The sequence below is a fragment of the Argopecten irradians genome, chromosome 7, assembly GCF_041381155.1.
Source record: "Argopecten irradians isolate NY chromosome 7, Ai_NY, whole genome shotgun sequence".
Taxonomy (NCBI): Eukaryota; Metazoa; Mollusca; class Bivalvia; order Pectinida; family Pectinidae; genus Argopecten; species Argopecten irradians.
This window is the reverse complement of record NC_091140.1, coordinates 17,173,008-17,187,088: the sequence shown is the minus strand read 5'-3', so window position 1 is coordinate 17,187,088 and position 14,081 is coordinate 17,173,008. Positions and strand designations below refer to the sequence as shown.

The window sequence follows — 14,081 nt, the reverse complement described above, 5'->3', positions numbered from 1 at the left end:
AGGTTGATTACATCCGCATAACCACAGTGGCCAAATGTCTCAACATATTAGCACAAAACCTCCAACTCTGCAGGTACCGACTCTTGGATGGTGTTTTTTTCTGCATGTACCCTGGCTTTCCACCAAAAACAAACATAATACGAGGAGTTATTATCGCTATCATAATATATAACAATGGACTAGTGATACTAATGGCATTTCAAGAGAAAAGCTGACCAATCATAGGAATGTCCGAATACCTTTGAAGATTACACAGAGCAATACCTAACTACAAAGACAAAGTCATACAGACTCCAGTTTTGCCAGTCAGTGATGTTGATTTTTTTTCCCACTGCTAGTCATTTGGACAAGTAAACCCAAAGTTTTACTTGTCTGACTATTTAATAGAGCTGGATCAATATATCGATATGTATCGGTTTTCAGCAGTGTATCGAATATCGATATGCAAACTTGCTGCATATCGCTGTATCTTTTTAACAACTCGCCCTACTGTTTTCGTTACAGAAATAGGAAATTCCAAACAAAATTTATTCTAAAACATCATTCAAGTAAGAGCATTTCAATCAATAGGAAGTGTTTAAGGCATCTGTGTCACCTAGATGGATTAGAAATGCCTTTTCATAACTAAGAATACAAATTGACAGAAATTAATTAACACAGATGATAAACCGAATCAAATGTTTGGTAGCTTTTTTTCCTGGTTATAGAATGTTTTATCAAAATTGTCTTTTATTGTCATAGTATTCAAAACACAATGGTCAAATGTATTTGAAAAAAAGGTCCACTGTATTGTCAATACGTATCGTGTATTGTTTCAGTGTATTGTCAATACGTATCGTATTGTTTTCGAACTTCCAATACCCAGCCCTACTATTTAATCACAAGCCAGTTCTCACAAAATGATGTATCCGGACAATTGTATATAGAATGCACTTAACAAGTGTTGAAATATACAATTCGGGGGTTACGAGATCCCAAAACGACATGATAAAGTACAATTTACTGTCGATTAGTCCCTAGGCCTGAGACCATACGGTGATTATGACGTCATGAAACTCATGTCGAATGATGTCATTATCACAGGATGGTGCGACTAATTGACAGTACATTGTACTTTACCCACGTTGTTTGGGATCTCGAAACCCACGTATTGACCAACGCTCTTGTAAATATATAGTATTTGCCAATTCTAAATCTTGGAAACCACTAGTCCAATCAGACTAGTTCATTACAATTTGCACTAGTCAGAAGTAAAATTGCTAGTTATGGGCATCGGACAAGCGCTTAAAGTCGCGGCCTGTTTTGCTATGACATAGTCCAGGTGTGGATATAACAACAGTGATAGTAACTCCTGGAATATCAAGGATGAGGTCCATATATGCGGTCAATAACCTAATAATTCTTTTTTAACAAAATGATGATTGCCTATTATCAACTTTATTCTTATTGTTCATATACAGTAAAACACGATTATAACGATCATCTGGGGACTAACAAAATCACTTCATTATAAGCATAGTTTGTTATATACACATCGCATATATCTTATAATAACCTGAACGGGTTTGAAAATCACTAGTTATAACCATGAATTTGTTGTATTAAATAGCGTTTTACTATACATGTATCTTTAAAGATGCTCCATCGCTGACAAATGGTATTTTTTCCCTATAAAAAACAGGAGCAGACGATTTAGATTTTTTTTCTTCAGTTATAAAAGTTACTAACTTTAAACCATTACCACCATTGAAAATTTTGAGCTTCTAATTTTACTTCAAGTTAAAAATATGAAAAATAATTAATTGCATCCCGGAAAAATTCTGTGACACTATATCCTATATGTATTGAAGTACTGATTGCACATGCACCAAAGACGAAATAAATTATTTCATATTTTTTTGTGTTAATTTGGCATATATATACACGATTAAACACCAATTAGTGTTCAAATGATTAATATCATTTATGCTCTGTCGGCGGTGGAGCATCTTTAATGTATTCGATTTTTTTTTTTAATTTTTCTCTCTCTTTTATATCTATTTGCAGGTAGAATTTTCACACATTATCAATATTAACAGTAATACGCTTTAAAGGTTATCATTCTTGTTGATCTTTCCATTGTATTCCTGAGTATTTTCAAAAGTTGGAATGAGTGAAAATTAACTAGTGAAATTTAATTTCCACAAATAAAGGCAACTATACAGTACTGTGCCCCTTGATCCTCGTCCTCAATATTCTAGGACTGCCTTTTTCTCCATCTCTGGATTATCTCATAGTGAAACTACAGGCATTTCAGGAGAAAAAAACTGACCAATCACAGGCCTGTAGAGACTTCCTTTGAAGATTATCGAGAGAGTGATGTCTAACTTCAAAGCAACTGTCAATCAGCGTACCTTTATACAAATCATTTGATGTACATCAAAGGATCAAATTACCTGTGTCTTCTATTGATTCCAGGTTTACTATGTGATAGTCCAAGGGTGGATATACAGTGATAGTAATGGTAAACCCCTAGATTATCGAGGATGTTTCATCCTAAAACTATGGATTTTTTGCTTTAGAGATACAATACAAGTTATATACATATTTATATATCTACAGCATCTGCTGATTAGAGAACATAGACAGATCATCAATTTGAAAAGAGAAAAAAATATTGTATAAAGATAAAACAGCAAATTTTCTGAGAATTCTTTAATATAAAATGCCAAAGTATTTCACATTTTGGCAGCTAGGCACTGTATCAGATCCTTTTTGTACAGATTTTGTTGATATTGAGCTCAATTTTGTAGGTTTCATGATCAAGATTTTGATATTCAAAGTGAACAAAAAATCTTTCAGTTGTATCATTCTGTACAAGATAATAATTGTGTTGGTGTTAAAAGAGGATCATTCTTTAATGTTGTGATCATCCTTTTAAGTGGAGCAAACTTTCAGCCTTCTCACACATCTCTTCCTCCAGTATAGGAGTCCAGCTGAAGCCCATCCACTGTGACACTTCCTGGCATAAATTAGCCTCATTGTCAAGGACACCCCCACCCTCTGCCAGTGTTGAGGGCACAGGCATACACACTCTGTAGTTGTAGAGGAGCTGACCCTTCTGAACATGAAGGTTCTGAAGTTTGTTGGCTTTCATTGCCAGACACCACACCGCCTCACAAGGCATCGGGATGCCACACACAAAAGTCCGCAAATTTCTACACTGGCTTGCGAAGTAATAATAGTCACATGGTAAGGACTCCATTTCATCATAAGGCGGAAGTGTGGGATGGAGCATTGACAGATGGGCAAACGTCTGTAGCTGATTGGCATATAATGCTGCTATATTTGTCAAAATGTCTCTTGATAATGCATTTGGCACTCGACTCAATGTGATTGACAGTAAAAATGGGTTAACAGCAAAGTCACATTGCTGTACTCTGATTTGATCAAAGATGTAATGCACTTGAAAAGCCTTTCTTGGTTTGATGTCACACCAATCTATTGGTGTCCTACCGCTAGTCCATTTCTCTGTGTTCTGGTCTCGGATCAGGTACATGTGTTGGAGATTTTGTTGAACCAAATCTTGTACGATATCTGTACTGATGCTACTGTGCTCAGTCTTCAATGTGTGAAGACTATTAAATGGCCTTAAGCCTCTGACAGGTCTCTGACAATGATTATGTAAAGTGAACTCAAGAACATTCACATGCTCACACATAGAAATCTCTTGCATCACCTCAAAGAATTTACAATTCTTAGTTTCAATATTTAACGGACAGTCCTCCAAGTTAATGAGTTGAACATGTTTCAATGATTTTTGACACCAGTTTTTTAAAGCCAATAAGTAGTCTTCCCACTTTCCTTCAAATGTACAGAATATGAACTCATGGTAAATCCGGAGTGATTTGAGACTTGGACAGCAACGTGATAATTTATTGATCAACTGGACACCATGACCATGGCCATGACTATTTTCTTGAACGTCAAATACAGACAGCGCTATCGTAATGTGTTGGAAATATTTCCCAAATTCATCTATACATTTTTTCTCTTTCCCCTGATCAATTAAAACTCTATCAAAGCTATGTGGAAATCTTATACCCCATTTGGTAAACTCCACAAAGTTCCATGAAAAAGATGTGTGCAGCTCACTGTACCAACCAGGGATTGCCTGTCCTGCTAAGATTCGATCTTCCCAGTTAAGAAAGGATAAAATACGACATCTGACCACTGATGGCAAATTCAGAAGATGATGGTTCCATATTGTATCGTTTTCTGGTGAATTTTCGTCCTACAAAAAACAATGTGAGAAAATTATCTATCTTTCAATTGAGTTTTGAATAGGGCCAAATTAACTGTTAGACATTGCCCTTGCATATTAGATTAGAGAATACAGTATGTGTGGTTGATTATGAGCAAGACAGATTTGAACCTGAACTGTCTTTGTATATAGCAGGATGAACCCTCTATCTACCTAGGATAGCTTTAATTTGATATGTAATGGAGGTTAAATAATATTTAGCAATACCATATTATGATTACCCACTCAAATCAATGTAAATCTTACCAATTTTTAAACAAACTTTTCTAAGTACATCCCAAATCCAGATTGGATTTGACAAAATTAATAAATGATGAAAATTATAACATACTGTATTACACTTAATAGTATCTTGCACTTTGACTGACTGTGTGTGTATTAAAACAATCAAAAAGGTGTCTCATTTCTAAAGTAAGGTTTTAAAATGAATCACAGCACCCTCAGGGATACAATAATTATATCCAATTATTGGTTTCAGAGATGTTGCTTTGATGGATATAGCTAGATTGACACCCCTTAGACCTCAAAGGGCCAGTTTGACCATTTGTACAATTTTGAAATGCTATCTCATAGGAATGCTAACAATGCAGTTTGCGTTATATTCAATGCTTTGTTTCACTGAAGAAGTTGGCCCCCCCTGACCCCATCGTTCAGACTCCCTTGGGGGTCAGCCTACATGTAATTGTTTGTACAAATTTGAGTTCACATCCAATTGGGTAAACATACACTGTGCTCCTTTAAGTGTTTGAAACCTTAATACCATCTGATTACATGAGGCGAATATGAGTACAACATAATTTCTCTTTGTGTTGACCTCCAACATTGAATTATCAGAGAAGTTGTTTACAAATATTGCATGTGAAAATCCCACCCTTTTGGCCCTGCCCCTATCTATGGCCCGAGCTGTGTGTGTGTGACTGTGTGTCAAGCCAACCTTCTTTTTTCAGTTTTGAATCCCCATCCCATAGGCTAGGGTATACCGGATACTCCAGGGATTACTATCACAGTCTACCATTATATCTACCCCTGGACTAGCTATATAGTCTGATAGCAAAAGTGAAGACAGTTCAGGATAAAAAACTGACCAACCACAGGCGTGCAGATATTTCCATTCAAGATTATAGAGAGAGTGACACCCACCTCCAGAGGCACACAGTCAATCAGTACATCAAAGGAACAAAATACCTGTTCATGCACATACAGAGCCATAATCAAATTTTACAATGAGATAGTCCAGGGGTGGATATAATGTCAGTGATAGTAACCCCTGGTATATCAAGAATATGAGTACAACATAATTTCTCTTTGTGTTGACCTCCAACATTGAATTATCAGAGAAGTTGTTTACAAATATTGCATGTGAAAATCCCACCCTTTTGGCCCTGCCCCTATCTATGGCCCGAGCTGTGTGTGTGTGACTGTGTGTCAAGCCAACCTTCTTTTTTCAGTTTTGAATCCCCATCCCATAGGCTAGGGTATACCGGATACTCCAGGGATTACTATCACAGTCTACCATTATATCTACCCCTGGACTAGCTATATAGTCTGATAGCAAAAGTGAAGACAGTTCAGGATAAAAAAACTGACCAACCACAGGCGTGCAGATATTTCCATTCAAGATTATAGAGAGAGTGACACCCACCTCCAGAGGCACACAGTCAATCAGTACATCAAAGGAACAAAATACCTGTTCATGCACATACAGAGCCATAATCAAATTTTACAATGAGATAGTCCAGGGGTGGATTTAATGTCAGTGATAGTAACCCCTGGTATATCAAGAATATGAGTACAACATAATTTCTCTTTGTGTTGACCTCCAACATTGAATTATCAGAGAAGTTGTTTACAAATATTGCATGTGAAAATCCCACCCTTTTGGCCCTGCCCCTATCTATGGCCCGAGCTGTGTGTGTGTGACTGTGTGTCAAGCCAACCTTCTTTTTTTCAGTTTTGAATCCCCATCCCATAGGCTAGGGTATACCAGATACTCCAGGGATTACTATCACAGTCTACCATTATATCTACCCCTGGACTAGCTATATAGTCTGATAGCAAAAGTGAAGACAGTTCAGGATAAAAAACTGACCAACCACAGGCGTGCAGATATTTCCATTCAAGATTATAGAGAGAGTGACACCCACCTCCAGAGGCACACAGTCAATCAGTACATCAAAGGAACAAAATACCTGTTCATGCACATACAGAGCCATAATCAAATTTTACAATGAGATAGTCCAGGGGTGGATATAATGTCAGTGATAGTAACCCCTGGTATATCAAGAATGCCCACAGGAAACGATGCAACCACGTACTAGGTGAGTTAAGATACCTAATTACAATACCATATCATATATGTACATGTATTATTTTCAAGGGCACGGCTATAATCAGAAACATGTGGTCATTATTTATTTTGGTATTCCTGGGCTTTGATCACCATTGAAAGCTACATACATGTACACAAAGAGAAGCAATTAAAAGGAGAAACCATTTTGGTTCCCCAGAGTGCATCATCAATATCAGGGTTTACTATCATTGACATTATATCCACCTCTGGACTAGTATAACAGTACACTGTGGTTGACTGACAGTCCGTGTTGCTTTGAAGTTGGGAGTCGCTTTCTCTGTAATCTTCAAAGGACTATGATCAGTCAGTTTATTTCTCCTGAACTGCCTTCAGTTTTACTATGAGATAGTCAATGGCCGAGGGGTGGATAAAATGTCAGTGATAGTAAACCCTGTAGTATTGAGATAATGTCATTTAGGGGTGACTATCGCCTACATGTTTATGTTAGACAATCCTTTTATTTCTAAATTATGTCTTCTACATGAAATAGAAAATAAAATAAACAAGTAGAGCTTCGCTCTTCCAATGCCGTGCATGATTCATACTAAAACATCTGGCTGCGCCCTTTAAGGTCTTGCCTTCAGTCATTATATTTCTGATAACTTTAATTGAGGATAAAATCACAAAGAATGTAATGGTATTGTTTACAAATTAAAGCTAATAAATTTAAATAGAAAAGAACTTGATAGCCTCATCGTCGGAAACACATGAGTCACCGCTCTACATTTGTGCTTATATAAGAGATAGCCTATGGGTTTTATCAAAGTGCCTGTGGGTCTAAACTATCAGAGTTACTTCCCTTTGTTTCACTCCGTCTTAAGAGGAATACCTCCCATTCTCTCATAGATCAGAATATCCTAAAGTCAAATGTGAAATACAATTGGACAACGGAAACGCATTCTTAACAAGATTTTTTTTTCGTTTCACTCCATCATTCACAGAGTTGAACGAAAGGGAGGGGAAGTAACTCTGATGTATCATAATGGTGAAAAGCCGTCACTTGTCAGAGCGGACCGTGACATGTGTAACCAAACGTAAATCATTTTCTGAATAGATTTGATTAATAACGAATATAAACTGTTAACAGGTGTTTAAATATTTGAGCTCAATATACCCACACTGTCACAGTTTTCTTGCATACTCCGATTTCACGACACAAGTAGACGAAAGACGGAAATGTTGTGGTAGGAAGGGAGGTAACTCTATCATATAGTATAACTCCTGATTGCAAGCAGTGTTTTCGAATCAAAAGTTATTTGATACTTGGAAAGCTTTATTAAAATCAACACAATCAAATGTTCATATCAGTTTTATTAATAAATATCTATCTGGAATACAAGATTTAGCCACCATCTGTTTCCACATTAGCAAAAATTTGCATTCCGTACGAAACTAAATTCACCAAGAAAACTTCAAAATGGCGACGTCGGTCAGGGTGTTGCAAGGGCAGGTGTGTGAATGGTGTTTACTTCATTATTTGAAATTATTTCATCTTAATAAAGAAAGACAGTTCTTTAGCGATATTTCATGTATATATCTGAACGTCATGCTGATATGTTTCTGTAGCAGATTTTCTTCCCGTAGTGGAACGATCACACTTCCCCTGGGGAATAATTCGCGAGAAGTCATGATCTCTGCCAGAAAAGGTTTAGATGTAACAAAAAGCTAAAGCTATAGTAAACAGGGATGTTCGTCGTATGTCCGTAAACAATTTAAATTTTCGACTTTTTCTCCAAAACTGGTTACTGCAGAAGCAAATTCAATGAAATTTTGCACAAACCTTCTAATGCATTGATGAATTATATGACCCTGGGGTCTTCCGTTTCCCTCTGGGGAGGGGGTCAAGTTTACTTTAGTTTATATAGGGAAAACACATTTATGAACATTTTATGTTCAATTTTCAATGAAAATGAGTCAAACTTGGTTACAATTATTAATCTAAGATAGCATATTAACATCATATCCATGTCGCTTCCACTAGTCTAAAACAGTAGCGAGAAGTATTTGGATATTAATTATAACCATATTCTACATATAATGGATAAACTAATTTTGTAAAAAGAACATTTGCAAATATCATCATGTTTATTGAAGTAATTTTTTTTTTTTGAATAGCTAGGATAATATCCTGTAAATGTCATATAATAAAACAGTTATTGACCTATTTTCATGTGGATACAGTGAGTTATCAACCGTCGCAAATGATATAACCCTCGGCCAGTTGCCTCGGGATATATCACTTACTCGGGTTGATAACTCGCCGTAACCACCTGAAAATAGGTCGATTGTACAATATATTATAGGCAGCCATGCATATAGTGGCTAAACGATAGCAATAGCTAATCAATACAACAGTCTTTGACATTTTCTTTTTTCATTGCTAGTCCAAAATAAATTTACAGTTTTGCTTCAGCACTTCGGTCATCATCAGTTTACAATTTTTTTCCCAAAGCAGAGTTTGGATGCGTTTGTGAATGCAAATTCTAACAAAATGAATCATCGGAACTGAAATTATGGCATAATGAATGCACTCAAAATGTGAAAATGCAATTAACCACTGCAGATATAGTATTTTATAACGATTTTAATTTGGCGGGAAGCCACATGCACTAGTCCAATCGGACTAGTTCATTATAATTGGCACTAGTTCGGCTGTAATATTACTAAATGTGGGCATGGGACTAGTGGTTAAAGTCACAGACTGATACAAATTGACAAAATTTATGCAATACATTAAAAAAGTGAATGTTTTTGATATTGCCAATATTTCAAAGACCAGAGGCTTGCAGAGGGTTTTACAACATTTTGTGATCTTAATGGTGGAATATCCCTATCCTTCATATTCACATATATGATGAAGTATTTTTCTCTCATACTTTTGATAATGTCCTGCCAATTTGAAAACTGGTGCATCTGTATGTCAATTCTCCTGGTCCACACATGGAAATTGCCTGATATTTTCAGCGCAAATTTTATTGTTTAAATCTTTTATAGTAAAACCAGCCAAGTTTCTTTTAATTATTTTATTTAAAAAATTTAATGAGAAAAGTAATTTTGACATCATGATGTCACAAGGCAGCTGTATTGCATGGCTCTATTGGGTATGAGAGAAAGACAATTACTGATGTATCTTATTTATTTGGTTTAAATACATATATTTCCAAAGTCGAAATCTATTATATTTATATTAACATTTATTATTCGAAGTATCAATTAATTTAATTATTTAATGACTTACCCAGGATTAAAATAAATAATTGAACACATAACACGTGCTTATCGCATAGTAAATACATAGTAAAGGTGATCACGTGACCACATTTCATTTACTTGATTGGACGAGTTACGCAATGCATTATGGATAAGTAGAGAGTGACGTTAATTTTTGTTTATGTTCTTATATAGTGATCGACTGGACCTGATATATATAATCGAATTTTATTATTAAGATTGAAATTGTTTACCCCAGCAATGTGTATCTGTTTAACAGACATGGTGTCTACTGAGGGCTTTAACACGAACTAGTGTGATTCCTCAACGCCATAAAGCTACGGTTGGTAAGAAGAAATGGTTAGAGAGGGAAAAGGACACAACATGGGCAGAACCATTACTGGATTGGCCAAAGGAACAAGTTGAAATACGAAAACAGGAACCGTCCCCTTTACACATGGTAGTAAGGATACACAGTCTCAAGGGTATTCCTCGAAAAGAAAAAGATTTGGCCAAGACCCTTGGCTTTGGAGAGGATACTAAGGTCAGTAATTGTAATTTCAGCTTAAATCTGTTTATCTTTTAACACAAAAAATGAAAAATTGAAGCTAATAATAACCTGGTTAGTTTGTCTTCAGATAAACCTGTTGTGTTGTTTGTTTCCATGTAAAACTACATCTATTGTGTATCTTTTGGTAGGCCTTCAATCTCTGTTAATTTAATAGCTGTTGACCTGTCTCTGAGTGAACTTTTATTTAAATCAGTCTATGGTGGCCATGTCTGTAAATGAACCTTAAATCTCTGGTGATCGTGTCTCTGAGTGAACAATTAATCTATGGTGACTGATCTTGTCTCTGAGAAAACCTTTAATCTTTAATGATTTTGTATCTAAGTGATCCTTAAATGTCTGATGGTCTTGTCTCCAAGTGAACCTTAAATCGCTAGTGAGCTTGTCTCTGAGTGAAACTTAAATCTCTAGTGATCTTGTCTCTAAGTGAACCTTGAATATCTGGTGGTCTTGTCTCTGAGTGAACTTTAAATCTCTAGTGATCTTGTCTCTGAGTGAACCCTAAATCTCTGGTGATTTTGTCTCTAAATGAACCTTAAATCTCTAGTGATCTTGTCTCTGAGTGAACCTTAATCTAGTGATCTTGTCACTGAGTGAACTTTAAATCTCTAGTGACTTTGTCTCTGAGTGATCCTTAAATCTCTCGATCTGGTGATCTTGTCTCTAAATGAACCTTAAATCTCTAGTGATCTTGTCAATAAGTGATCCTTTAATCTGTGGTGGTCTTGTCTCTGATTGAACCTTTAATCTCTAATTATCTTGTCTAAAATAGAAAACCTTGTGAGCTTATGGGATACCGCAGCGTCCGTCGTCCGGTGTCCGTCGTCCGTCGTCCGTCAACAATCGACTTCTTCTCCATAACCGCTGGTCGGATTTCAACAAAATTTGACTGGTAGCATCCTTATGGGCTACTAACTGAAAATTGTACAAATGATGGGGCTGACCCCCCGGGGGCCTGAGGGGCGGGGCCAAAAGGGGTCAATTTGGCTATTTCCATATAAACGACTTCTTCTCTGAAACTAAGCATGGTATAGCACCCATAATGCAATGGTAGCATCCTTATAGGTTGGGGATTCAAAATTGTGCAAATGATGGGGCTGACCCCCCGGGGCCTGAGAGGCGGGGTCAAAAGGGGTTAATTTGGCTATTTTCATATAAATGACTTCTTCTCTGCAACTAAGCATGGTATAGCACCCATTATGCAATGGTAGCATCCTTATAGGGTGGGGATTCCAAATTGTGCAAATGATGGGGCTGACCCCCCGGGGGCCTGAGGGGCGGGGTCAAAAGGGGTCATTTTGGCTATTTCCATATAAATGACTTCTTCTCTGCAACTAAGCATGGTATAGCACCCATTATGCAATGGTAGCATCCTTATAGTGTGGGGATTCAAAATTGTGCAAATGATAGGGCTGACCCCCCGGGGGCCTGAGGGGCGGGTCAAAAGGGGTCATTTTGGCTATTTCCATATAAATGACTTCTTCTCTGCAACTAAGCATGGTATAGCACCCATTATGCAATGGTAGCATTCTTGTAGGCTGGGGATTCCAAATTGAGCAAATGATAGGGCTGACCCCCGGGGGCCTGAGGGGCGGGGTCAAAAGTGGTCAATTTCCATATAAATGACTTTTTCTCTGCAACTTAACATGGGATTGCGCTCATAATGCAATGGTTACATCCTTATAGGGTTTGGATTCAAAATTTTGCAAATGATGGGGCTGACCCCCCGGGGGCCTGAAGGGTGGGGTCAAAAGGGGTCAATTTGGCTATTTCCATATAAACGACTTCTTCTCTGCAACTAAGAATGGAAGAGCACTTATAATGCAATGGTAGCATCCTAATAGGGTTGGGATTTGAAATTGTACAAATGATAGGGCTGACCCCCGGGGCCTTAAACGGCAATAGATACGAGGTCAAAAAGGTCAATTAGGCTACTATTTTCATATAAATTACTTTGTCTCTGAACCTATGTATTGGATAGCATATTTGTATGGTATCAATAGCATCATTGTATGGTTGTGATTCAAAATTAAACTTTGGGAGTCAATTTTGCTTATTTTTCTAATTGTCAGAGTCATGTGATAATTACTAACAAAAAACCAGGTGAGCGATACAGGCCCTCTGGGCCTCTTGTCTAGTGATCTTGTCTGTGAGTGAACCTTTAATCTGTGCTGATCTTGTCTCTAATCCTTTTATGTCTGATGAACTTGTCTCTCTAGATATCTACTATGTATTTGTATAAGTAATTGTCAACTAATTTTGTCTATTCATATCATGCAATGTGATCTTCTTAACTAATTCACCACCCGAAGACACATTTGAATTCTTCTACTACAATCTATTATGAAATTACAGGAGTGATGCTATGTGTCTAAATTGTATACTGTTTGAGGATTGCAAAATTTGACCAGTCATATCAAATTATTGAGGAAAAAGATGAAAATACATAACTTTGTTGATACAATCCTAAAATCAATTTAAAATATAATAAATGATTGTTTCAGAAACTGAAAAAAGTCCTTCTGAAGAACATACCAACTATTAATGCACAGTTGAAGAAAGTTCAGCATCTGGTCAAGATTGTTCCTGTGACTTTCCCCTACGGTCTCCCAGAAAGTGAAGAGGATTGGGAACACTGTTATCTACGAGACAATGGGGAGTTTATTGTTAGACGGAAAATACCAAATGCCGAAGAGAGTCTTCCGGAGGATGTAGCAACTGTAGAAGCTAAGGAATCCTCAATTTGGGACATGGACTTTGAGACAGTCAAGAAACAAAATAAAAAGAAGTTAGAAGACTATGATATAAATTCTGAATTTTTCAAACCACAGTATGTTTATAAAAACAATATTGACGGTAAAGAACACAGATATTTTGGAGATAAACGATTTAACGGAAGAGGGAGGACATGGTACTAATTTGTCTGAATGGAGATTTGATTGTCAAAGTTTTGAATATTAAAATTGTAATAGTATTGTCATTAATTAGTTTGTTATATCTCAAATTAGACTGATTTCATACCAATAAGTTACAGACAATTGCAAAGAAGTTACAAATTTGTCATAATTTTGGCTTTTTTAGGCCTTCATTTCATGATAGCACAAAACATACAATTACTGTACATAATACAATAGCTGCATTATCTTGCAGTTGTTGGTCACTTAATGATATTCTACTGGTAATTCCAATAACGTCTAAATATACATGAAAATAAACAGGAAAGTGATGTTTGGACTCTCAAAATTCTCAGACATAAAGAGGGTCCTTGAGTTAGTGAAGTTCAATCAAATTTTGTCGGACATGGTGTTTTCCATTGCAACTGAAGTCTATTCCAAGCAATATGTTGATACATAAAAGCACAACAGTGAATTCTTCAGTGGCATCCTAATATTGTTAGGTCACCTGAGACGAAACTTATACAATTGAAGATCAAGCGTTAGCAAAAATGTTCATAGAGTTGCCAGCACATGCATCAGTCAGCCACAAACTTAAGCATTAAGAGTTTTTAGCTCACTTGGCCCGAAGGGCCGGTGAGCTTATGTCATGGTCCGGCGTCCGTCTGTCCGTCAACATTTCCTTTAAATCGCTACTAGTCATAGAGCTCTGCATGGATTGTAACCAAATTTGGCCAGAAACATCCTTGGGGGAAG

The 14,081-nt window shown here is 36.7% G+C and overlaps 2 protein-coding genes across 2 annotated transcripts; one reads left to right on the top strand and one right to left on the bottom strand.

Annotated features, from left to right (window-relative positions):
- Positions 1-2,679: 2,679 nt before the first annotated feature.
- On the bottom strand, positions 2,680-7,867 carry LOC138327717 (uncharacterized). The gene is made up of 2 exons (XM_069274032.1): positions 7,772-7,867; positions 2,680-4,273 (listed from the first exon to the last, which is right to left on the bottom strand). Exons 1-2 carry the CDS (start codon positions 7,790-7,792, stop codon positions 2,909-2,911), a joined length of 1,386 nt encoding a protein of 461 aa, XP_069130133.1. The 5' UTR covers positions 7,793-7,867; the 3' UTR covers positions 2,680-2,908.
- A 171-nt stretch (positions 7,868-8,038) lies between these two features.
- Positions 8,039-13,411, top strand: LOC138327716 (uncharacterized). The gene is made up of 3 exons (XM_069274031.1): positions 8,039-8,103; positions 10,144-10,407; positions 12,936-13,411. Exons 1-3 carry the CDS (start codon positions 8,071-8,073, stop codon positions 13,347-13,349), a joined length of 711 nt encoding a protein of 236 aa, XP_069130132.1. The 5' UTR covers positions 8,039-8,070; the 3' UTR covers positions 13,350-13,411.
- The last annotated feature ends 670 nt before the right edge of the window (positions 13,412-14,081 follow it).